General features: G+C 31.2%; 1 protein-coding gene across 1 annotated transcript; it reads left to right on the top strand.

Moving 5' to 3' along the window:
* The first annotated feature begins 239 nt into the window (after positions 1-239).
* On the top strand, positions 240-27,913 carry LOC127736614 (uncharacterized). The gene is made up of 8 exons (XM_052247169.1): positions 240-383; positions 4,671-4,773; positions 6,439-6,744; positions 7,692-7,810; positions 12,211-12,388; positions 24,107-24,226; positions 24,714-24,872; positions 25,608-27,913. The coding sequence occupies exons 2-8, from the start codon at positions 4,683-4,685 to the stop codon at positions 25,733-25,735; spliced, it is 1,101 nt and encodes a 366-aa protein (XP_052103129.1). The 5' UTR covers positions 240-383; positions 4,671-4,682; the 3' UTR covers positions 25,736-27,913.

Raw genomic sequence — 27,913 nt, 5'->3', positions numbered from 1 at the left:
TCGGAGAAAATATGAATAGAACAACATCCGTATTTTAATGCCAGTACCGAAGTACTGGGTACTGGGCTTGTGATACTCTCGGGGACTAACCTGCCTACAAACAGGGAAAACAATAAAATCGTTATTTTTTGGCAATTAGTCTCATATGAGGAGTCGATTACTATTTTTAGGCTTCTTGCCTAGTAGTTGCTGGTCATTGTTGCATATTTACACTTTCTGTTTTTGTAGATAACGGACAATAACTCAAAACATGTTCTACTTGGAGTCGTCTTATTGTTTATTAGATCGAAATGGAAATTAGATAGATCATAACTTTTTCAGCCTTTGAAGTCCTATCTATTATTGAGATTCAAAAAGAGAGAGACTATACCAAAAATAACCAGGTAAATATCAACTACTGAAAAGTCTACACATAGACTGAACAGATCTAAATTGACTGAACAGTACGGAATTAACCGCAGTGGCAGTGGATAAGTTCTTTAACTATTCTAAGACTGAAATTACCATAATTTTTATTGTTCAGTTTTTTAATATCTGTTTAGATCAAAATGAGCGATTCAGATCAACATTCGTTTACTAGCTAGTGTTAGTTAGTGCAATAAAACCAAAAGTCGAATAAAACAGACAAAACTATGGCCAAAATTGAAAACTTAGGTATAAAAGTCAAAGCCATCAAAGTATACACAACACTGCACAACAAAACAAAAAGTGAGCAAAACGAACCCTAATAAATAACGAGGTTAAGAATTCATGCTTGTTTCACTAGCGACATTAATTTAGTCATGTTATTCTTGAAAGGAATACGTAATTTCTACAATATATTCTCTTTTTTTACCGTAAGACATTCCGAATTTATAGATATTAGACAACTACAGCCATCATATATTGAACACGTCTCAAATAAAACGTGTAAGTTGCAATGGTGTAATGGTGTTTGGATTAAGTTATCACTAATTTACTAGAAACATTGAAAAAAAAATCAATTCTGTACATCCACGCGGACTTGCTGAAGTGTAGCATAAAAAGACATGGAAAATGTTGCAAAAACATTGATTTTTCCAAAAGTTCTCCTTTCGTGCGTGTCCGTCGGACAGTTTTTGTTCCAATAAAGCCTATGCTTTTAATATTAAATGATATCAAAAGTTACACCCCGTACACCATAGATTGCACTATTTGAATGCAAAGTACTTAATGATAGCGCCATTGCCAACAATATTATTTTAAGCAAATATTTTCCTCAATGACGCTTTAAATAAATTGTTTTTGGGAAAAACTTCAGCATATTTTAATAGGAGCGCGATATCCATTTATGATTTTGCCGCACGTAATATATAAGGTCCTACGTTAAGTATGTTTTTTTCATACTTAATGATTCCATTTTAGATTTGAACAAAATGGAAAAAAAAAGAATCCCTGGTCCTTAATAAAAGGCCTTTAAAGACAAATGTGTGCTAGTACGAAACATTATTCATAATATATTTTAGGAGAAAACATATCAAATGATATAACAACTAAATCACAGATAGCTAGCTATTTTTATTTCTATGGCATGTTGCCTTTACAAGTGACTTCCCCAATGTCACTCGATTTATAGTACATTGTAACCATTTTATTCATTGTTAGTACAAAATATTCAGTGATAAATTAGGGTTATCTCCCTTTTGGCAGTGCCAACAACGATCTAAATAATTAAAAAGCTATTTTATTTATTGAATAAAAGTTAATAGTCGAAAACGAACTGACAATACCATGACTAAAATATAAAACAACCAAAAGACCAACAGCAGTTTACAAAACACAACATAGAAAACTAAAGACTGAGCAACACGAACCTCATCAAAAAGTGGGTATGATCTAAGGTGCTCATGAAGGATTAGCATATCCTACTCCAAATGTGCCACCCGTTACTCCTATAACACGCAATAACAGATTGATTATTGACTCTTAACTTACGAAAAGACATCGCCAAATTCATAAATCATCGGTCAGGTAAAATTTCGTACCCTGAAATTTGAACGAATGTGAGATTTTGAATTGAAAAAAGTTGTTATGACAAAGGATAGACTTTTACCGATATAAACAACACAGACATTGGAAAATTAAAAAAAAAACACAAAACAAGAATAACACGAATCTCTTTTAAAAGAAATATGAGCGATCACAAACTAAGGTCTAACTTGTAAATTATATCAATATTATGGGCATACTTACCTATTTTATTTATTCAACAGTAACCTTGACCAGAAAGACATGTGATAACTCTACTTGATATATGTAATTTATTACATATATAATAGACATGTAAGATAAATTTTTACAATTAACAATTTAGAGTCGAGAGTCTAGAGTTGAGACATTAAAATAAGGGATTATCTCAAAAGTATGAATTTTAGATTTAATTTTCTCGGCACATTGATTATAGCTTTGCTACGTATAAACTATATACTAGTAATAACTGTTCTAGAAAAAGGCTGTATTAGCAAACAATAGTCCGTTTGCCTATTACCGTTTTGATTCTGTTAAACAAATTACTTCCCTTTTATCAATCGTAGACTTGTTCTATACCGGACAAAATTGGCTTTTCCCACGCAAAGCATGATTTGTTTAAAATGATGTGTCGGCGTGTTAACAAATTTTAGGGGAAGATATCTTCTGGTTTCAAAATTTTGTAGCTTAACAACAAATTAACTCTAATTAAAAATGTAAAACTTAAAAGTTACACACATTACGTACAGATACATTTGTTCTGTCCACTAGCTCTCCATTGTCAATACAAATTTATGTCCCTCCTAAGAGACACAACTTAAAAAGGGATCACTAATTACAGGGTCAATTACGGGAATTGGCACACAGACTGTTGATAATGGAAGTCATTACATAATTTTTAAATATAACATGATTTTAGAGGCATGTTAAAGGTCTTCCTTCGAAAACAAACAGGACGGGTACAATTCCTTTCATTAGATACTCAGAGAAGATCGCCTTTGATAAGGAAAAAAGGGTATACGATGGAATGTTAGACTAATATAAAACGTATACAAAAAAAAAAAAAAAAGTTAAAATCTAGGTTGGAATTTAATTGTAATGAAAATAATTAACAAAATGTATGAAATATTAATTCCGACGATCCCTTTCAAAATAAAAAAAAAAGGAAAATTCAAAGATTTTGTTAGAATGGATTTTAATCCGAACATATTCCCGTTTATAAAGGAAAATACAAGAATACTTTTCTGAAGATGACACGAAGAGCGCGTAAACTATTTGTATGTTCCTAGAAATATCACAATTTTGATACAAATAAACATATTGCACTGACTTTAAAGTCATATGAAACGAGTTTCTTGAAATTTTAATGTTATCGAAACAATTGAACCAATGCATACATATGTACTAAACTAAGTCTTGCATGCACGTTTTTTTATATTTATTACACATCTATAACTTATCATCGACAAATAATATTTCATTCAGTGGTTGTTGACCGCAAGCTAATTAGCTTGCGAGTTTGTTGCCGAAGTTTACCGGATCGTGATATTGATATTGATAAACAATAAAAACAAAGCACGTGGAAAGTGCAACAGATAAGTGAACTGAAAGAACCATTACATTTGTTTTTATGTTTTCCATGGGTTCCCATGTTTTAATTAAACTATTCCTTGACAGTGGTTAAATGATTTGTTGTTTAAAATCTGTTCTTTAAGAATCTGTTATTTCTATTTACCTTTTTACATGCTTTCATCAAGGTTTTCATCTCGCACTTGCGCTGTGCGTTGGCCGAAGCTATAACGAGAGGTATCGTAGTTAAGGTCACTGCATACGGAAAAATATCGGCGAATTAGTGTCTGGGAAGCAAATAAAACAGTATCGGTACCTTTATGAAGATTTTGATAATATTGAGGTTTTTTTTCGAAAAAAAGTTCACGTTCACTTCTTATAAATAAAGCTTAGCCATTCAAGTATATAAAACATGTTCAACTTTTTTTTTAAATTTTGAAGTTTCATAAGACTTTTAAATCATTAATTGAAGGGGATCCGGGCCCTACTTCTTTATGTGCTTGTTTCTAGTTTAATTTTAATGGAAGAATTGATTCCTGGCCTGTTTCATTATTTGGAGGCGAGGGACATTTCTTATCCTGTTAGTAAAGATAGTGCGTTGAATACTTGTAACTGGACATTACAGTAACAATCAATATGACATATGCGGTGAAAATGTCAATCATTAAATCTTGAAACCGGCAAACGATCCAAACCGATCAATTGATAAGGAATGCGAAATTCGTCAAATATGACATTATGCAAAGTTTCAATCGATCAATCAATTAGCCTACCAACCAATCTATATCGAGAACTTAAAATTATGATTGGCAAAGATTCTATCATCTAACCACACAACAAATAATCATGTGAGAAAATATGGAATGACTTCACTCACAAAGTTTTTATATTAATTGGAAACAATGTTAAAAAAGCTATTAGTTTTCCGAGTCAATCCATAATTAAAGTAAATAAATACTTTTGAGATGAACCTATTTAAAGGCCTCAACTCTAGACTATCAATTGACAATTTTAAACATTTATCTAATATTATGTCTAATATAACGTTTGATATTTGAATCTTCTATAAGTGCCTTGAAACAAACACATGTTTTATGTATCTATATTTTTTATAGGTTATTTGCAAAATGGACATCATTCTACTTCTTGCATATAAATCTTGCTTCTTCTCAGTGGTTGCATTATTGAATTTTGAGATTTCTACAGTACATACATATGGTATGTTATTAATTGCAAGCTAGCATTTATAATTAAATTACAATGATAATACGTTTAAATAATCCTACAACAGCATTGTCATTGCAATCGAGAAAAGACCTCCAAAAACTAAATGAAAGCAGTCACAAGTGTTATAAATCCATTTTACTGAGTAAAAATAGTAGATTAAAATGAGAAAACAAATCGATTTTATATTTTCTACCTATGAGTTATATTGAATTTCATGTACTATAATAACTGTTTATGTGCTGTGTTTAAATAAACAAAGAATTAAACGAGCGATGATCTATCCATGCTCATCTGATATCAGCTTTGATTGCAAGTTCCCGGCTACAACATAACACATCTGTAGTACATACAAACGACCAACGAAGTGACTCATGTTTATCTTGAAATTGAGTTTTCTATTATACAAATAAATGTGTACAGATACCACGAAGCGATACCCTCATATTATACGTTAAACTTTATATTATAGTCTACTGGTATCCTGCTTTTTTATCGAGCGAATAGTTACATTGAAATTGCTGTTTACATCACAGTTAAATTTTGGTTCCTCATTGCGGTCCGCGTTAACATGATAGTCTTGTCGATTTCATTCAATAACATAATCTACGATTGGGTTTGAAAACAACTGCATAGTATACGTTTAAGCTCAATGTTGAATTGAAGGATGAATACAATATTGGTACAGTGTAGGAAAGTATAAAATTTATTTGTACTCGCTACGATTCAGAGGAAAAGTTCTCTCTGTTTCTTAAGCTCGTTAAATAAATTATATTTTTCCAACACTGTACGAATATCGTATTTGAGGTAAACTACTTAACGTCTAAACATTAAGAAAACGATCAAATTAATATATTAAAATGTATTAAGTATGTCCAACTATCCAGACGCTGTAGTGTCTGCATGTATTTTAAATGTCATTTTGATAATAACTATCCTGTTATGCATTTCTTTAACAAGATAAAAACATCTGTTATATATTTTGCTTAAAAGTGCCAGTTTGTGTTACGCATGCCATAGAAGACATTTTAGTACTTAATCTAGGCTGTATTTTATCAACATAAGTGCACTTAATTGGCTATATGTTGTATACCCTTCGATTTCACGCTGATTGCATTACATAGTTATGATAAAATCTATTAAGATATTGGAGATTGCTTTCTCCTCCAGATACACTTTGAGCCAACCTGGTGTAATTGAACAAAAAGGTTTGATTTTTTAAAGTTTTCACTGGCGAAATCAGATTGCTGTTCTGATCCATTCTTAAGGATCATGCATTAGATTCTTAAAAAATAAAATAACAAAAATACCGAACTCCGATGAAAATTCTTATCGGAAAGTACATAAGCAAATGGCAAAATCAAAAGCTCAAACACATGAAATGAATGGATAACAACTATCATATTCCTGACTTGTTACAGGCATTTTCGTATGTAGAAAATGGTGGATAAAACCTGGTTTCATAGCTAGCTTAACCTCTCACAGTACAACCGTCGCATAAAATTCCATTTATAATTTTCGAAATCAAACTTATAGGAACGACAATAGCCAATTGTGCAAAATAAAGTTTACCGTATAAACAAATAAAAACCAATTGTAAAATGGGATATCAACATGCATTAAGCCCGTTATTTAGTCTTAATTTTTAACTAATTTTAGTAACACTGAATGTCCAACCAGAAATAGTACACATACACCAGAATATAAACATTACGTGCACAGTTCATGGCATAGACAATATTAATGATAAACTGACGAGACAGTGGTCTAAAGGGCCAGATCTGATCTGTTACAATGGTCATCCTATTGATTCTTCTAAGTACACAGAGACATTGCCATATGGGAACCAATTTATACTGCATATTAGAAATGTAACCGAGTCGGATGTAAACTGCAAGTACCAATGCCGGTACGGCTTCGAAGCACAGGCAAAGAGCATACAATCTTCGAAGGATGACTTAGAATGTATGTAAATAGACATAATTTTATATTTTATCGTAGATCGTATTGCAATAAGTGGGGGTATATACATATATGTATAAAAAGTGGTGTTGGATGAAAATCAATAAGAGAGCAAACATTAATCTATCAAAGCAAACAAAATCGACATTTAGAAGTAATCGTTCGATTGTAATATAATTTCAAATATTTCGCCTCAACTAAAAAAACCGTATGTCAGTTTTTTTCAAAATCATTAATAAATGTAAAAAACATCACTTTTCAATGTAGTTGTTCCTAAATGACAATCCTATTTTCCCTTAATAAACATTTTTCGCGATGCCATGAAAAAAGGACAAACTAGCTAATAAATATCAGCAGAATATAATATCTAAAATTGTTTAATAATAGGACCGGTACCTTTTTCTTTTTTCATTTTAGAAAAAAGTAAAATCACAAAAATACTGAACTCCGAGGGAAATTCAAAAAGGAAAGTCCCCAATCAAATGGCAAAATCAAAAAAACAAACACATCAAACGAATGGATAACAACTGTCATATTCCTGACTTGGTACAGGCATTTTCTTATGTAGAAAATGGTGGATTGAACCTGGTTTTATAGCTAGCTAAACCTCTCACTTGTATGACAGTCGCATCAAATTTCATTATATTGACAACGATGCGTGAACAAAACAAACAGACACAATAGGTAAAATGTCAAAAATAGGGGTACAGCACTAAACATTGTGTTATCATCTTAATCACTATAAAAACAAACAAATGTAACGAAGAAGCACAAAAAGGCATACATCAAATTTAACATCCTCATTTAGAAATGACTTGCAGGAAATTTCGATTAAAACAGATTTGTAAATATCTAAACGTGTTGATATATAAAAGTAGATGAAAAAATAACAGAATGAACGTTTAAAAGGCCAAACAAACTTTCACAACTGAATTATCTGATGATTTTAGATCCTCCAGCAAATGAGGTTAGAGCTATTGTTCATACAAACGAAACGGATCGACGTTTAACTGTCAATCTGCATTTTAAGAAAAAATTCCCATTGCCAAGATGTACTGCTTTAATCAGGGTAAGTTAATAAGCAAAGGCAGGTTTATTGATATCGATCTCATACTTCCGTTCGAATATTAAAAACGTACCTTCTTTAGATCATCCAGATCAAACAAATAGAATGCACAACTTCGATTAATGATGGAAAGATTTGATGCATAGGGTATTTGTCTGTCCGATTTCTGCTGCTTATATTTGAATATGGATATTTCAGATAAATCAATTGACTTTGTTTCAAAAAATTAAAACAACACGTTATCAATTTAATGCGTCCGATGCGCTTTTCTGGATTTACCTTCATCAGGAACGCTCAAAGCCGAATTTTTGAACGTCAAAGATGTATAAAACCGAAACAGTTGATAAGCCATATAACTAAAAATGACATAAAATAGTAGCCAAATACTTCTAAGGCCAACTTTGCCTGAGGGAGTTGAAACATTAGTTTTTTTTTTTAATTTCAAAATTTATAAACGGACACATTTAGAAAGGTTTGTTATTAATCATGTCAGTACCGAAGTACTGACTACTGAGCTGATGATACCTTCGGGGACTGATAGTCAACCAGCAGAAGTATCGACCCAGTGCTGTAAAAAATCAAAACAACACGTTATAAATTTATTGCGTCCGAAATTTACTAAGTTTTTTTTTAACGTCTAGTTTGGAAATACATTGTCACTATCGATTGACGGTGTTAAACGTGCTATTGGAAGTTCCAAACGAAACGAAATCCGTTCACAGACCTTCAAGTGTTGAACTTTATAAGACTGTCGAATTTTATGTATGTAAATTCTTGATCTATAACACGAAAAAGGGGTTTTTCCTCCAACGATAAGCATTGGATATAGTCTTTCGGTTTGTAGCAGGAAAAATCTCCTCCCCACGTTGTGGCATTGTTGAGTTAATTCATGGAATAGACTTCCTGTAAATTCAACAACCAAAATTTTTTAATGATTGCTCAGCACAATTCACCCCTTTCTAATTGATTACCAAATGCAAATTTACTCTAATGCCAGATGTTTTGTGCGATATTGTTTTTTCCTATGTTTTTGTCATAAGAGAATGAAATAAAATGATTGTGCATTTGACATTATGGACGTAAATTTTATCAATTATTGCCGCAAATTTACGAAAAGTGTTGAATAATATGTTCTGTATATACCCTTTCCCCTGCAAAATTTCTTTTGCCTAACGGCATATAATCATAGTTTAAGAATATATCTTAAAGAACTCGAAATATTACACAGTTATTGGGTAGAAACAAATTTATTAATATGATGCCTTATACCTTGAAATGCGCTTCAAAGATGTCTCAAACTTTATTCTATGTTTATTTAAGCAGCTGTTGATTTAAGTTTTGGATTGATTACAGAAGTCATTTTAAGTGATAGTTCTTTTACTTGGTATATGGAATTGTATCTGCGATGCTCCCCGTGTGAAAACAGTTGGAATTTTGAAGGACAGCAGGATTGATAAAATGGCGTAGCACGTTATACATATTTCGTGCATTTATATATATGTATTCCCCCGCCGTAGTCAACGGGGACGTTTAGTGTTACCCTTGACCGTCATTCCGTCCGTCCTTGCGGTCATCTCAATTTCGTTTCTGCATTCTAACTTAAGTTTTACTCATTCAAATGTCATAAAACTTATACACAATGCTAAAAACCAAAACTAACAGACAGACTTCGAATTTTGCCAGTGAGTCACTTACCGTTCTATAGTTATGTCCCTTTTAAACTTTTTAAAATTGCAAAGCTTGAGCGGGGCATTCGAGTCCTCAGACACTTTCTTCTTTTATTCCTATTTAGTTCTTTAATGTCAAATAAATCGATAAGATGCAGTCAAAAAACCTGATTTAAACATAAGATATGCATACTGTCACAAAATCGACATGTTGTAATAAAAACGTCTTGAACAATATCGTCGAAAATTCATAATTCAAATTAAAAATTAAACGATTTATTTGTGTTTACAAATGAAAATAGAGTACAATTTAGTATGAGAGATGAAATTAATAGCTTCAGACACTGAGTTATGTATTCAGATTCATTTTTTAGTGGTTTATTTAACTTGGACTTAATATGCTCTATGCAGCAACATCCGATGTTATCCTACAGAATTTTGAAACTGCAGTCACAAACAAGTCAACCGTTTTGAAATTATCATCGCTCCTGTACAAAGCGCAGATGGTTACGTAGACGTCAAATGATAAGTCAAGTATTTATATGTTGCTTACATGTTAATATATAATGTTAAAGACCATTTCGGAGAACCTGGTCATTGCTGATATAATTTATTTTATTATTCCCTATTATCGAGGCTTTTGACTATTTTTATAGTTTTCTATAAATTTAAATTTTGTTATAAAAAAGCGTTGATACACATTGAAGAATGTTTATTCAATTACCGTACAGGTTGCATTTCTGTAAATATAGACAATGCAGGACAATAGGAACTCCCTTTGCAGCTAAAACTGTGCCATTTTTACTATGAAGTTTCGTAAAAAATTATATCCTAGAATGGAAAGTTAATATGCACTACTATTTTATTCAAAGGTCAAAACTTAGGGCTGTGCGGCATATTTCAACATTTATATGCCCCGAACTTGTTAGAGTTTAAACTCATACTAAAATTCTGTACTACCCTTACCTTCACTTTGTGCCCACTTCAGAATTCAATTTTCACCGCAACAATATGTTTTAATACTGGTAACATTCCCAAGTTATGTCTCTATGAGATGAAAAATAGTGATCATATCTTGGAACCAGTACGGAAACAAAACGAAATATCTATGAATATTATATATCTCCCCAAAAGAGGCGTGGTTTGAGAAACAGCTGTATTTACAAAGTGCAACCTACAATAAACCGTATTTACAAAATACAAAAATAGTCCGACAGGAATTGTAATTGATACATGCATGCCAGTAAATTCTGATAGTACAATAGAAATTTGCCCAAGTGACAATTCTGATAGAATAATAAAAATTTGCCCCAGTGACAATTCTTATAGTATAATAGAAATTGGTCCCAATGACAATTCTGATAGTATAATAGAAATTGGTCCAATTGAAGATTCCGATAGTATAATAGAAATTGGCAACAGTGACAATTCTGATAGTATAATAGAAATTGGCCCCAATGACAATCAGGATGAAACTGACGTTGAAACAACAATCATACGTGCAAGAAAGCGTGCGCTGTCTGGCCAACAGATCCCGGTGCATTACATTTTCGCATTACCATTACATTTGCGCGCATTATCATTACATTTGCGCGCAAAAAATCATTACGTTTGCGCAAAGCTTTTGATTTCATTTGCGCGCATTTATTTGACAGGTAATCTCAGGTAAGTACAGGTAAATACACATATTATCTCAAGTTGATTTTTTTTTTAATTCAATATGAAAAATATTGTAATTTAAATTAACAAATATTTTCAAATATAATCATTTATAGTCATATTTATTATGAAAATTAATAATTTATAATCATATGTATTATGAATAACCTTTATTTTTACCTGCGTTACCTGACAAATGAATGCGCGCAAATGTAACCAAAAGCTGCGTGCAAATGTAAATTTTTTTAATCCCCAAATGCGCACAAATGTAATGCGCCCACAGATCCAAGCCGAATATCTAACCAAGTAATCGAAACAGAAATTATCAGAAATTGTTGTGCGGGGTTATGAATGTCATTATACCAATTCCTCAGTATGATTGTGCCCCAACTGTAATTATTTAATATCGAGAATTTGGGTACCGCATTGGAACAGCTGTAGGAATTTTAACAGAATATTTGTCGAGAAATCAAACTTAAGCTGTTAAAGACACATTTTTATTAGCAGCAACGGTTCCTGGGCTTCAGCTTTCGCTACGTGAAGCAGTTAAAAAGCTTTCAAAAATGGAAGTCAGGGGTTTCTTTCATGTAAATGCAAAAGGGGTTTAAACTCTTCTTAATGTAGATGTAAAAAGCAAAAGATGTTGTGCAATTCCCGATGCCATAATTCCCTGACATGCTCAAACAAATGATATAAAACTATTTTTGTATTTTGAATATAAGGTTTATTGTGGGGTAATTGAATAAAAATTCTATAGTTTGTATTAATGTTTTTTGTACAAGTTATAAGTGAATTTTAGTCATTTTTTTTACAAATTGTAATTTGTACAAGCATTTTTTGTATAAATTACAATTTGTAAAAAGTCAAAAATAATTTGTACAATTTTTTTTGTACAAGTTATAATTTGTACAAAATGATAACTTGTACACAACATATACATATACAACATGATTTTCGTTAAGATCATCATACATATTTCAAAAAGCAGTATGTTGCTGCGATGAAAACTTAATTCTTGTTATTCCGACCAAAAATGCATTTATGTATATTTTGAAATTAGTATTTCTTATATTTCAGGGTTCAAGATTTGTTTTCAATATAACATCATCTAAAAGCTTTGGAAACTATTATGAGGTAATTTTGCACCACCAATCTTCCGACAGACTACAGTGCAATGAGAAAGTGATAGTAAAATGTAAATTAATACACGAGTACACCATCCCAACAGAAGACCTCCGGGTATGCTTATTAAAAGGTATATATACTAGTATGATGCTTAAAATTTAGACAAAAAAAACCGGTAGTATTGTTAAGGATGTTCGCTACTCTGTTTAAAAATAACAATCTTTTTGTAAAAGACTGTTATAAATTGACAGTATATAAATAAAGAAACTTAATAAGCAGACAAAAATGAAGGGTCCGTCTGCTTGTTTTCGAGATATAAGCCATTGAAAGTTTGGCGGGAAAAAATGTCTCTCTAGGCTTATCATATATTTAACATTGACACCTTTTTTCTTTAAAAAAATTATGAAAAAATAACAAGGATTTTATAGCATTTTCAAAAATGGTTTTTAAACGATATGTAATAAAATTATGAAAAGAAAAGTAGGGGTTAGCGGGTAAATAATTTTAAAGGCACTACATAAATAAAACCAGAGGATTCCGAATATCTGGTGAAAATTCAAAAACAAGAGGAGCGAACATTTTTTATATCATTATATTATCCATCTGAACTATACGAAACTTTTTTTTAACGAAATCAGTAACAAATTGCTAAAAAAATTACTTACTGTTGTTCTTTTAGCTCAACATATACAAAATGTTGTGACTCAAGGAAACACGCCACATCTGCTTATCTTTTTTTTTATAGTATTTCTTCAAACAGCTTTTAATGTGTTTTCAAAAATTTTAAAAAAAGCGTTGGAAATATAATGCATTTTTAAAGAATTGGCCAGCAAAAAATATTTGGAGCACTTCATTCTTGATTTTTTTTAAGACACAAATCTGAGGAATGCATGTGATAAGTGATTATAAATTATATAGAATAATGCTGCCTATAAGTCGTTTCCATTTTCTTAACATCAGATTATTTGTATTTTATTTCTAAATGTCAAAATAATTTTTTTAACCATAGCCACTATTCCTTTTTTTCAGGAAAACTTACTGGAATTGGGAACCTTTCAGTCGATTGTGCATAAGCCGAAGGGTTTATGTTAAGACTGCATTGGTGTTATATGAGGCTTGTTTTTCAAATCAAGCACTCACAAAAGTTAACAACTCTAATGCACATATACATATGGTAAATGTTAAAGTTGCTATTCAGTTTTCCATTTCTTAGATAAATTGTCATGCAATCAAACTGAAGGTTATTCATGTTAAAGTTTACATCATTCCTAATCGGTAATGTTCTAACATTTACAGGAGTATGTTGTATCTGCGTTTCAGATATTTCTTCGTATATTAGAAGAAAGATGCAATTGCATCTGTTATCAGCGGTAAAAATCCAAAAGATTTCATTGTAATTTTTATAGATTAATCTTTTTTGTCTACATTTTCTACTCCCAAATATTCTAAAGAGTGCTGATTATAGGTGTGGGTGATATATAACGTCACCTGGTCAATTGTAAGTTTTTCGTCAAAAACATATGTCTGTCAAACTTTTCTCAGGTATTCCGTGTTTGTCGATGCACCTTGTTAAAACATGTAATACTCATACTTCATAATTGCTTAAATTTTGAGTATATATTGAAAGAGCTTAAAAATTACGTCATACATTTGTCTAGTACTACTAAACACAATCAGTTCAAACTTGGTCCGCTACATAAACAGATGACTCAGGATCTAAAGTTTGCGTGTGGCGTTTATGTCGGCAATTTCTTACATCATTTTCATGATTCTTTGACTGCTAAAACAATGCATAGGATTTTTTATATCAAGTGATTTTTATTTTGTTATGGTGTTGTCTGTGGTCTGCATCTGAAGACATTTTGGTTCGAAGACAATAACTTGAGTATAAGTTTATGGATTACTATGAAATTTTAGCACACAGTTCCATACCACTAAAGGATGGTTGGGACTGTTTATGGGGGCTATTGTCACTTTTGTTTTGTAATTATGGGGCAAAAAAAGGTTAATTTTACTGGTTCATGGGAAATAAATTAGTTCGCAGACAATAACTTTACTGTAAATGTATGGATGTGTAAGAAATTTATGGAACGCCACAGCTGTCTTATGTGGAACTCTGATATAACGTTATGTTGTTCTATTATTACTTGGTGATAGTTTGTCTTTACATAATATGGTTTTGACATTACGTAATGATGTTTTGTAATAACTCAATATGGAATAGTCATTACTTAATGATATTCCGATTTTACATGATATGGTTTCGTATTGACTTGATATAGTTTTGTCATTACTTAATATGGTTTTGTCATTACTCGATGTGGTTTCACCATTATTTAATGTGGTTGTGTCATTAGGCAATGTGGTTTTAACATTACTTGATGTGTATGTTACTTAACGTAATGTAGTTGTTTCATTACATGATGTGGTTTTGTTATTTCGTAATGATGATTTGTCAATTCTTTATATGGCTTTGACATTACGTAATGATGTTTCAAAATTTGACGATTTTACACTACATGATGTGTTTGTTTCAGTATTTGATGTGGTCATGTCATCTTTGATGTGGTTATCCCATTACTACTACGAGGTAAAACCACGTGACCATTTTGGAAAAAAATATGTTCTATTTTTAGACCAATTTCCATATGTTGTTTTTGTAATGCGCTTTGGATGAGTACCGCTATCCATTAAGTTAAAGTTCAAATTAAAGTTCAAATTGTTGCTCATAGTAATTTGGTATGAAAAAGGGGAACGACAGACAAAATTAAGAAAAAAGTACTAAAACATTTACAGCAATTCGGACATAAGGGGGATATCCCAAAACCACTTGCCGGTTTTTCCTTACTTCTCAAATGGAAGCAGTATTATAATGAGTTCGTAAATGATTCCAAGGAACACTGCTTTATCTTGGTCTTGAAGAATAACTCCTATACAAGTTTTATAACAATTCATGGAGGTTTACAAATTTATCATGTCAAAATAGTTTAATTCGGTAATATTCAATGCAAAAAAAAAAAACTCATATAGAAATAAAAAAAAATGTGGTATGATTGCCAATGAGACAACTCTCAACCACATACCAAATGGCGTAGAAGTTAATATATATGTGTGACTGTATGGTCTTTAGGAGGAGGGGTGGGGGACTAAGCGACAAAGCATCAATTCTGTAAAATAAGAATTCTCCGGGTTTTTTTTTAACGTGTATGTTCATTTGAACATATGAATATTAAACTTTTATTTTTATTAATTGCAGTTTCTGATATACCACGCACTAATTGAAAAAAAAAATGAAATACATCTGTTTCACAGGTGTCGACGGATAGGTTCCAGTTGTCGTAACCACAATCCCGTCATCTTTTCCTCGAATGTAAACTACCAAAAAAAAAAACCAAATCACTGGGTTTGTACTTTCACGAATAACACGACGGGTGCCACAAGTTGAACAGAATCCGCTTACCCTTCCAAAGCACCCGAGATCACGTTGATGGATTTATGTTACCCAGTCATACTGATCTATGGAGTTGAGCCAATAAAAACTGTCATTGCATTTTCTTCTTATGCTGTGCTATTATACACTAGGTTAGGTTAGGGTTTAGAGCTGACATACATGTTAAACTCTGCCACGTGCACTTTCTTTAAATGCCTGCCCCAAGCCAGGAGCCTGTAGTTCAATGGTTGTCGTTGTTTCATGTGTGTCATAATTGTTTTTCGTAGATTGTTTAGCTATAAATTAGACCGTTAGTTTTCTCATTAGAATTACTTCACATTTTCAAGTGATGGTCTTTTGTGGCCGACTATACGGTGTGTTGAAGGCTGTTCGGTTAACTATGATTGCTTGCATCCACTGCATTTAAACTATGGTGGATAATTTTCTCATTGGCAATCACACCACATTTAACTTTATTTCAATTTCTATCTTGTGTTTTGTATGCTGTAAAATTGTTTATCTTTTGAACGCATACCTACCCTTGAAACCTCTTTTCGGAAGCTCGAGCAAAAGCCCTTGATCCGCGATAAAAAAATAGAACTCATATTAGATAACTCGAATTTCAACTCTTAATCTTAATCTAAATGAGACTCAAATAAGGGTTTACCTCGAACTCTACGTCAAAAGGTGACTCAAATTCAAAGTTGAAGTCGAATTGTAATTCGGAACTCTATCTTTAAATGTGACCCAAACTCGAAGTTCAACTCGAAACTTGGTATGTGGTTGAGAGTTGTCTCATTGGCAATCATAGCACATTTCTTTTTTTTTAAATGCATTAAATATTACCAAATTAAACTGTTTGACATGATAAATTTGTAAACCTTCATGAATTGTTATAAAACTTGTATAGGAGTTATTCTTCAAGATCAAGATAAAAGCATCTACAGAAAAACATTTTTCCCCGTTAAGTGTACCGGTTAATGTACAGTCAGTCAACATTACGCTTTTACACTGACAGCAGAATTATCAGGCGCGACACAGGGTTAATAAGAATCTTTAATTTATTTATTAATTTACAGCTTCCATTTGAGAATTAAGGAAAACACGGCAGGACCAAATGGTTTGGGGATGTCCCCCTTATGTCCGAATTACTGTTAATTTTTTAGTACTTTTTTTCTTATTTTTGTCTGCCGTTCCTCTTTTTCATACCAAATAACTCTGAACAACAACTTGAACTTTAATTTGAACTTTAACTTAACGGATAGCGGTACTCATCCAAAGCGCATTGCACAAACGACATATAAAAAATCGGTCTAAAAATAGAACATATTTTTTTCCAAAATGGTCACGTGGTTTTACCTCGTAGTAGTAATGGGATAACCACATCAAAGAATGACATGACCACGCCAAATACTGAAATAAACACATCATGTAGTGTAAAATCGTCAAATTTTGAAACATCATTACGTAATGTTAAAGCTATATAAAGAATTGACAAATCATCATTACGAAATAACAAAACCACATCATGTAATGAAACAACTACATAACGTTAAGTCACATACACATCAAGTAATGTTAAAACCACATTGCCTAATGACACAACCAAATTAAATAATGTTGAAACCACATCGAGTAATGACAAAACCATATTAAGTAATGACAAAACTATATCAAGTCAATACGAAACCATATCATGTAATATCGGAATATCATTAAGTAATGACTATTCCATATTGAGTTATATCAAAACATCATTACGTAATGTCAAAACCATATTATGTAAAGACAAACTATCATCAAGTAATAATAGAACAACATAACGTAATATCAGAGTTCCACATAAGACAGCTGTGGCGTTCCATAGAAATTACAAGATTCCAAACCAAAATAGGAGGGTTGGGATTGCTTTTGGGGGTTATTGTATTAGCTGGTTAATAATTAGGGACCAGAAACAATTATTTGTCCGGTTCACAGACAATAACTTGAGTATAATTATATGGATCTCTATTAAACTTTAGCACAAGGTTCCATATCACAAAAGGAAGGTTGTGATTTATTGTGGGAGTTATTGTCATAGCTGTTTAAGAATTAAAAACCAAAAGATAACAAAACAAGCATTCTCTATGTTTCAGGACAATAATTGGTGTATAATAGTATAGATTTCTATGAAATTTTACCACAAGGTTCCATACTTCAAAAGGACAGTTTGGACTGATTTTTAGAGGGTCATTGTCCATACCGTTTAATCATTAGGGGTCGTTATGATCCGAAATCTACTATTTTTCTGGTTTGCAGGGATTAACTTTAATTAGGTGTATGGATCTCTATTCAATTTTAGCACAAGGTTCAATACCACAATAGGAAGGGGTTTATTTTCGGGGTTATTATAGTAGCTGTTTAGGAATTAGGGGCCAAAAAGGGCATAACAAAAACAATTATTTGTATGTTTCACACCCCATAAAGGTCCAAAGTATCAAAATAAAAATTTAGTTTGATTTTAACAAAAAAATGAAACAATGTGGTTATTTGATATTCTGAATCCAACCATGTATTCAGAATTTCAACATTGGACCATAACTGGTAAATATCTAATTTTAAAAGTATTTAAGAACCTATACAACATTCATCATGTGTTAGAAACTATGCTATTATTACATATTTGTTTAAAATCTAAATTCAGAGATATTATTGGAAAATTAACAGAAATTTTAAGTTGAAAATAGATACAACATCACATCTAATTTCAGAAAACTATTTTTGTGGTTTATATAACTGGTTCATGGAAAATAAATTGGTTCACAGACAATTACTTTAGTATAGGTGTATGGATGTGTAAGAAATTTTATCACAAGGTTCCATACTACAATATGAGGGTTTGGATATTTAATAGTTGATTAAGCTCTACATTTATAGATTTATTGCACAACTAATAGTTGAGTCATAGTTTAAAATAGATTTGCTTTTTCAGATATATTAATTGTGGTGATAACAGTGTATGCATTGTGCTCTATCTAAAGATTGTTAACATGTTTGAATATTTTCTTATTGTTGAAAATCCCCTGGAAAACAAAGTAGACCTTTGTCCATCTGTTGAAGTTGAAGTGTAGGTAAATACAATTGTGCCCTACATTATGTTATGTTAAATCTTAAAGTGGCATTAGCTGTCAACATCATGTTCACCGATTTGACTCAAACTCTCATATTTGATTTATTTCATAATAAAACATATATCCAAATTATAATAAGTCTGAAATAAACAGTTAACAATGCATGTACTCGACGACATATCAGAATTTTGTGTGTATTTTAGTCTAGACGCCATCTAATTAACTATCGGGATGACCTCCGAAGAGTGCCGACTGTCACATAACCCGATATAAACATAAACATAAATATAAATAGATAGCGACCTTGTGCAATTATATTTTTCTATGTCTGTTTGATTTCATTTTATAAGTTCAAAAAATAAGTGAATTATCGTTTTTACCAGTATAAAATAGAATGTTTGTGGATCGAAACAGTCAATAAAATGGTTTACCTCTGTTTCACATTTACAATGTTGACATTATTTTCCTTTTAATGGCTGAACTCGACTCGACTAATGCATGCGTAACCAATCTCTAGCTAATGGGTTAAGTTGAAGGTCTCATGCATACGGATTTAATCAGGTCAAATTATTCACTTGCAAGTGAATAATTCATCGGCGATGTTTCTTAGTTTATTTTGAGAAAATTGAACCGAATTGGCTGCTGAACGCGAATTATTATTTCATTATTTTCTTTTTAATAATTGAACCAAACTAAATCATATCCTATTTTTTTTCATATCTCGTAGCTAATGCCCCTTTAATAAAAAATGTATTTTTTAGATAATAATCTATTTTATTAAAGGATATATTTCATTACAATACATTGTTTAGATAAAGTTGTTGACATTGATATAAAAGTTGCATATATTAGTTTGTGACAAATAAAAGAAAAAAAATTGGGAACTATTAATTATATATATGAAGCTTGATTACACTAAGTGTTTTATACAATCTAAAATTAATTTGCCTTCTTTAATTTTTGTAATTGGTCCAAAGGGTCCAAAAAAAAGAATGTTTCTGGTTCTTTAATATGCTGAATCTAAGCGTGTATTTAATTTTTTTATTTTGGGCACAGTATTCAAGTTGGTCCAAATTGGGATCCAAAATTGAGATTTGCTTGATTTCATCAGGAATTTAATTGTTGATGTTATTTTCTATGGTAAATCCAACAGTGTTTTAGATTTTTTTATTTTGTGTTTGGTTTTCAAAATCGGTCCAAATTGGGATCCAAAATAAGACTTTGTTTGATTTCTTCAAAAATTAAATCATTGTTGTTCTTTAATATGTGCAGTCTAACAGTGTCTTTAATTCTTGATTTTAGGCCCGCTTTTCAAACTGAAGGGTCAAAGTATCCAAAATGAAAATTAAGTTTGATTTTAACAAAAATTTAATTCTTGTGGATATTTGATATGCTGAATCCAAGCATATAATTAGATGATCAAGTTGATTGAAATTGGGGTCCAAAGTTAAACTTTGTGGAAATGTTTGATATGCTGAATTTAAGTGTGTATTCAGATTTTGGATTTTGGGTCCTGTTTGTCAAATTGGTTCACATTGAGGTCAAAAAGGTCCAAAATAAAACTATTTTGGATTTCTTCAAAAATGGAATTCTTGGAGTTCTTTGATATGCTGATTCCAACTATGTATTTAGAATTTGGATATTAGACCAAAATTGATAGATGTCCAATTTTGAATTATCTAAGAACTTATTATATGTTCATTCTGTGTCAGAAATAATGCTTTAATTAAATATTTAATCAGAATCTAAATTCAGAGATGTATTGCGAAATCAACAGAAATTTTAAGTTGAGTCATAGTTGAAAATAGATACAGCATCGTATATAATTTTAGAGAAGAAATTGTGTATTGATACAGTATGAAATTTACTGTTCATTATTAGATCTTTTGAAAAATAATAATGGTAAGTTTTATAGATTTTTTTAAAGACTTTGTATTAATGTGGAATAAAATTTTGGATATGTTTTTTTCTTCATTTTTGTATAATACTTTTCTTATTACTTTGTATAAATTGCTTATTTCTTGACCAACTTCAATGTGATTAAATGCAAAGTCTTGAATTCATGTGGTTCTTTGATATGCTGTATCTAGCCTGTATTTAAATTTAAGATTTTGGGATCCGTATTTTAATTGGTACAAGGGTACAAAATTAAGATTTGTTTGATATCATCAAATATTTAATTATTGGTGTTCTTTGATATGCCAAATCTAAGCATGTACTCAGATTTTTATTTTGGGTCCTTCTTTCAAATTGGTCAATAGAAAGGCCCAAAGGGTCAAAATGATACTTTATTTGATTTTCAAAAAGATTGAATTATTTGGGTTCATATATTTAGATTTTTGATTTCGGGCCAAGTTTTCAGTTGGTCTAAATCGGGATCCAAAATTTAACTTCGTTTGATTTCAACAAAAAATGAATATATGTGGTTCTTTGATATGCTGAATCTAACAATGCATTTAGATTTTGGATTTTGAACCCATTCATCAAATTGGCCCACATCAATGGCCAAAGAGCCCAAAATTAAACTTTGTTTGAATTAAACAAAAAATGAGTTCTTGGGATTCTTTGATATGCTGATTCTAGCCGTGTATTCAGATTCTGGAAATTGGGCCATAGAAGGTAAAGGTCCAATTTCAATTTTCTTTCAGTTTTTCAACCACATTTATTCTGTGTCAGAAACCTATGATATGTCAAATATTTAATCACAATCCAAATCCAGAGCTGTATCAATAAAATTGAGAATGAAAATGGGGAAGCTTGAATGTAGTGTCAATACTTGCCCCAACTGTTCAGGGTTCGACCTCTGCGGTCGCATCAAGCTGCGCCCAGCGGAGTATTTTATTTCAGTTATATCAGTAATATTTAGTTTATAGAATAATTGCAAGAAAAACGTATTTGCCTGACCTTGACTTCATTTCGTCGTGATTAATGATGGGTTGTGTGTTAATGTTCGTTTCAGATACTATAGGTAAAAGACATAGGTTGTATAAAATGATTGTTATATGTACATGTTCATGTACGTCAGACATTAGGTTACTATGATCTTGACATTATTTTCAGGTTTCCTTGTTCAACGTAAGGTCTTCTTGATAAGATAGTTTTGTTGATACTTTAAGTTATAGGTCAATTAAAATGTGTCAGACCACCAATGCAAAACCATGTAATATTCAAACATATTTTTCATTTATTACAGCTTTCTAAATATTATAATTTCATAGAAACCAGGTATATCCTGAATTGTACTTGATCACCTTTCTATATGCCAATATTCAAACAATGTTTAAAGTCTTGTAGTTAAACACCACTGATCGGAAGTCAACTGCTACTAAAAATTTCTTCTGGTTTTCTTGAAATCTAAAGTAAGAATACTATGAAGCATACTTTTCCTTAATTTTAAATGCAAAATCATGGACAAGTAAATTTTGGCTCGAGAGTAGAAACATATATTTCTCTTTCACCAAAAAGTTTATTTCGGCTAATTCGTCTGTTAGCTTCAGTAAACAATGACACCGAAAACCCTTTCAGTTGTCAGGGAAGGGCTGTTTTGTATATGTTCTTAATTGGAGAGGGTGAATTGGTGGTCTTATGCCTAAACTTTATGTAGAGACTAATCTCGATTGGTTTTTTATGAATCAGTTACACATGGTTACCTCTCGGATTATCCGGCGTAAATGACGTCATTGAACAATCAGTTCTTACAGAGACGTAACAAACAAAAGCATTGTGACAAAGTTAATTTACGAGAGGATGCAGGAATTTAAAATTCGTCTATAAAATTTTAGTAGCGTTTAAATGTCCGTCAGACAGTGTTACTTTGTTCTCATTTTCATTGTTCTTTAATCAAAGTTTAGTTTCGTGATTTTGTTTGTTTCTAAGCTACTGTAGGTAATAGTTCTACTGTATCTGGTTTATAAAGTGATTGTTTGATTTACATATTCGTCTTTCATTTTCATCTTTTCTTGATATAATTGCTTTAAAGAAATATAACATCTTTCTGCGAGTCAAAAACTATACATTGTATGAATACCAATGGCAGAACCGAATGTTTTATATGAATATGCAAAGATCATTGTAACTTCTTAGTAATCTAATTAGGCTTTTATACATTTTATTATTGACGTTTGCAGATATTTCGTGTTATAAATGCTGTATATACATGTTATTACATTGATGCTGTCTATGAAAAGAAACTCTTCGTTTAATACAAATGTCATAAAAACAAACATAATTAAGAAACGAAAAAAAAACCAGTCGATTATAATAAAAAAAAACGGCAGCAAGCAAACACATCATATAACTGTTACAGGACGAGCGTATACGTAACAATATCAAATTGGTGGGCTTTCACCTCAGTCATTCTTCATTAATGGGGTATCTAAGTATATTATGTTGCAAGTATATGTTGTCGTATATAAAAGAAAGATGACACCAGTTAACCATGACAGTGTTTTTCTTTTCAGTAACAAGTAATACTATATCATTATCGGTTATCTTTTTCATATAATTGTAAATTAACGGAAACGTCATTAATATGATGTTGAGATATATATTTTGTTTTAAATTCTTTAACATTCTTGAAATTTCATCTGTTTTTAAATTGCAAGACGATGCATTGAATGGTACGATTTTCATTATAAAGATGAAGTTTATAATTTTATTCCTTCGACAGGATATTCATCAAGGACTTTTATTTCAATATTACACACATTTGTATTCAAAAATTTGTTTCGTCAAAATATTGCGTTCTTTTTGCTTTGCACAAACATTTTGATAATTCGGTGTAAATCACAAAATGTTCATAATAATACGCCTAAAACAAATGTTATGGCAATTGGTCATATGTAGATTGTTTGAATACCTCATATGTACGAAGTGCATTCATAGCTTTATTAAACAATGGTCTTCATCTAAAAAAGTGGAGCAAATTGTCTGAAGAATGAATCGAATTAAATTTACCTTCTGTCACCAATTGTTTACAGACTATAATAATACCACGGTTCTCAACATGCAAAACGAGTACAATTTTGTGTTTTAACGAAATATTGTGTACTCCTAATCCATTGTTGTGCCATTGAGGACAAGATGCTTTCTCCAGTTAAGTATTATACTATTATTCTTAAAGCAGAAATGTCTCGATGCATAATTTGAGAATTTAGCTACACTAACAAAGACAGCTTATCATTGGTAAGCTAGACTGCTCATGATAATTGGTTTTGATTCTTCTGAATAGTTATTTCCATTGCATTTGAAGATGAAACTGCACAACTAACAGTTTCAGTATACATGTTAAGATATTCTTCTTTTTCAGAAAATTCATCCAAAAAATTAGGATTTATATTACTCGGTACTTTTATGCCAACAACACTGCTGATGATATTTATTTTATTTTTGATAATCTCGAAACTAAAGAAAACATCACATGAAGATGGTAAGCAAAATACAGTTCTGATATTATCTAGAAATGTTTCCAGAAAATAGTGATTAATTATGACAATGTAAACTTGGTGTCTTCATGCATAATAGTTTTTGCTGTTTGATTTTTAAAAGTTAATATTGCGAATGATTTGATACTTAAGAAATCCTTCAATTTTTAGTTGTAATCAAGTTACATATAACTCCCTTTTTGACCATCCTGCGTGACGTTGAAATAATATTTTCATATAATTGACCTTCTTTCGTGTAAAACAAATATCGATCTAATGCTACTTTTTCTTACGTAATTTGCACAACTAACTAGTCTTATCTTTCATCGAAGTTTCCCTTCCAAAATAAATATCTGGATGAAGTATATAAACAGAAAAACACCAAACTGGGTTCAATATATTATTAGTTGTTTTTTTTAATTTTTTTTGAAAGAAAATTGAAAATAAAACCCAGAAAAACATTGTTTCTTTTTTTTTATCATACTATTACAGACCACGAATTGGAGATTACAGATTGCCATCAACTGAGACTGTCCTGTTTTCTAACGAAGGAAAGAGGAAGCAACTGGAACAGCAGCATGAGGTCTAGCACAACCAGCAACCCTCCCGATAAATCAGATCAAACGGAAGCATGCCTTAATAGTGAGAAAAGTAGGTGTAATTACCTGAACTGTTAACTGTTACGTGTTTTTAGTTCACGTTATAGGGTTTCATTCCATGAGTGTCACCATTAGAGATGTGAGAATTGATTTTTCGTATCAGGGAAATACGACGATGCTTTGATGCAAAATTCACCTGATTAAACATAATTGAATATCCAAGCAAGTTTGAAATATACATGCATATATATTTGCAGATATGTTAGGTATAAGTCAATGAGTAAGCAACACAAAATTTAAAATGACAAAAATACATCTGATAATACTTATGGTACAAATTTTACTGCAGCAGATGCGCTTTTCGACAAAAAGGTCTCTTAATTGATGCTCGAATCTAAAAATATATAAAAAGTCCAAAACCTATTGAAAGCATGGTAAAGACGAAGAGTGACACAAGAAAAAAATCAGAACTATGCATGAAGGAGATACAGTAAATTGAAATAAAAACATTATCTTTCTTTTCGTACTAGTACCTAAATGAGAATATACTGCTGTTTAGTTCCTAAAACAATAAACAGATTTCTATATAATCTGTCACACCGAGTCTAAAGCATTTGTGAACGTTAATCTAATATATGTAACATAAACATATGCTAGTATATGACGTAAAGCCTGGTATGAAAACTTCTTTGTTTCTAAAAATAAGTATAGCAATATAATGTGTTTTAAACATTCTATGATTTTGAGGCAAGTATTTTCTGAATTTGTTGCTGTTGTTTTTGTATAGATGGAGAAAGCGAAAGTAATACGAAATCAGAAATCACTGAAAATTTTCTAATAGGGACTTCAGAGTATCAAGAGGAATCAGGAGATAACGCTGAATGGAGTTTCAGTAAACAGTTAGAAGGAACTTGACATTTTGTGTTAATTGTCCTTTGTTGCCAAATGCTTTTCTGTAATAATGTACAACTTCTAAATGATAAAAAAGAAATCAGGGGAAGGAGATCTCAAAACAGAAACAAACAAAAAGATACGAATCCAAGAAAAACACGAGGACCAATAAAAATTCCATAACGGTCAACCACCGAGTAATGATGGCATCCGTAAAACTTTTGTACACATGACATTAATTTTGCCATCAGGAGATATTGGCTCAGTTTCTACAAATTGGACGATGAAAACCAGAAAAAAAAACTAAAAAAGCTTTTGCGGAATAAATTGGTTTTTTTCCCATGGTCATGATTTGTTTGAGGTGATTTGTTATATTTGTCCGTCCTATTTGTTATGGTTGATATAATAAAACGCACAAAGGACAAATAACATTGCCAAAGATATTGCATAGTACTTAATTTTGTCTAGGTTTAGTTATTTTCATGTAAGTGTTTTGTTCCCTTTGTTTTGAATAATTGATAAATATATATTGTACGATTCTGGCATTGTGCCTTTTTGTTTTTCAATGTATGTGTTTTTACACAGGTAACAGTCTATTGTTGTCTCTTTGACATATTTCCCTTTTCCATTCTATATTCTATAATCTATCATTTGTCACGAAAAACGTGTTTATATATATATATATATATATATTATCAAAATAATTATTTCTGTGACTGCATTTTATGATCCTCTACGATAGGTAATTTAGCTAATCTGCAATCAATTCCATCTTCATGCCTAATATATCATGTACTGTGTTACAACTCTAGATTCTACTGACGGGGAAAGGTAACACTAGGCCACCGAAAGCTGAATTTTTAATTTAGTCTAGGTGGCCGAGTGGTCTAGAGCGCTGGACACTGTGCAGGCGGTGTTGTCTCGATATCTCAATAGCATGAGTCCGAATCCCGGCGAGAGAAGAACACATATTTACTTTCGCAAATTTGCAGATTTAACATAGTTGTGCTGATATTTAGAGTAATCATATGTATCAAATTTTCACAGTTGGTTAAGTTTCAGAACATTTACTTTCTGATTGTTTATTAATTTGGTGATGTTTAATGGTTTGATAAGAGTCGATTTCCAATTACCAATCCCACTATTTTGCGATGATTAATCATTTGATAAACCTATCAACGTATTGTTTTAGAAGTAACTCGGCTAATGTTGCATGTGGACCATGTTCTGCTAATCCTTCCAGAACAGCTGCGATTACCACTGTTTTTGGTGGGGTTCGTGTTGCTCAGTCTTTAGTTATCTATGTGGTTTTTTGTGTACTGTTGTTTGTTTTTTCAGCGTAATTGCCGTGGCATTGTGAGTTTGATTATTCCTTAGTTTTTTTTACACCTCTCGCTTTCTAAAGAATATGTAATATTCAAGTTATTTTTTATAAAGTGTCATAATCGTTGCGTTGCAACTCATGATTTTTCTATTTTTTATTTTGTATTGATATTTACATATGTTAATTTGTTTTGTAAACATGTATTTGTATACATCTTGTTGTTTGCAAATACTGTTTCTAGAGTTCTTGTAACAGAATCATTGGTATTTAGTGATTGTTAATTTATATCATCTTTCATATGGCATGTGTAGAAAGACTAATATTTATTCATGTATAACCTCACAGAATATAATGTACTAAATAACAGTATAATGTACGGACTGAGACTGCGTCATGGTATAAGTGGAATAGATCATTCAGTTATAGGGCAAATTCATGAATTACGAATATTTGTTTTTCCTTTTACCCTTTAAATTTGGTTTTTAATTAAGGATATTATACAATTGATGAACTAAGGCTGTATCCAAAAATGCTTTAAGATTTAGGGTTAGTCTTCTAGATATCATGGGATTTCATTGGATTTAGAAAAAAACGCCCACTATTTATTGGCATATATAAAAAAAAAAAAAAAAATATACGGAGGAACACTATTTATTTATATTTTTGCTAATAATTGTGATACACTTCATAAGTTTCTGTCATTCATTACGGTAGAACATTAATGTTGAATTAAAAGCATTCATATGTGACTCTCGTTTCTTGCATATTTAACACACGTTTTATATCATCTATTGATACACTTTATAATTATTCAAATTACATTCACATATTGTGTCAAATATTATTATATTGATTATATTTGCTTTAATTATCTTTAT

The sequence above is a fragment of the Mytilus californianus genome, unplaced genomic scaffold (genome assembly GCF_021869535.1).
Source record: "Mytilus californianus isolate M0D057914Y unplaced genomic scaffold, xbMytCali1.0.p SCAF_34, whole genome shotgun sequence".
NCBI lineage: Eukaryota > Metazoa > Mollusca > Bivalvia > Mytilida > Mytilidae > Mytilus > Mytilus californianus.
The sequence above is the reverse complement of the archived record's forward strand: the minus strand, read 5'-3'. Positions and strand labels throughout refer to the sequence as shown.

Coding starts and splice junctions, on each gene's coding strand:
- LOC127736614 (XM_052247169.1), top strand. CDS start 4,683: ATGGACATCATTCTACTTCTTGCATATAAATCTTGCTTCTTCTCAGTG. Junction 4,774..6,438: donor TTCTACAGTACATACATATG/GTATGTTATTAA, acceptor AACTAATTTTAG/TAACACTGAATGTCCAACCA. Junction 24,227..24,713: donor GAAAACATCACATGAAGATG/GTAAGCAAAATA, acceptor ATACTATTACAG/ACCACGAATTGGAGATTACA.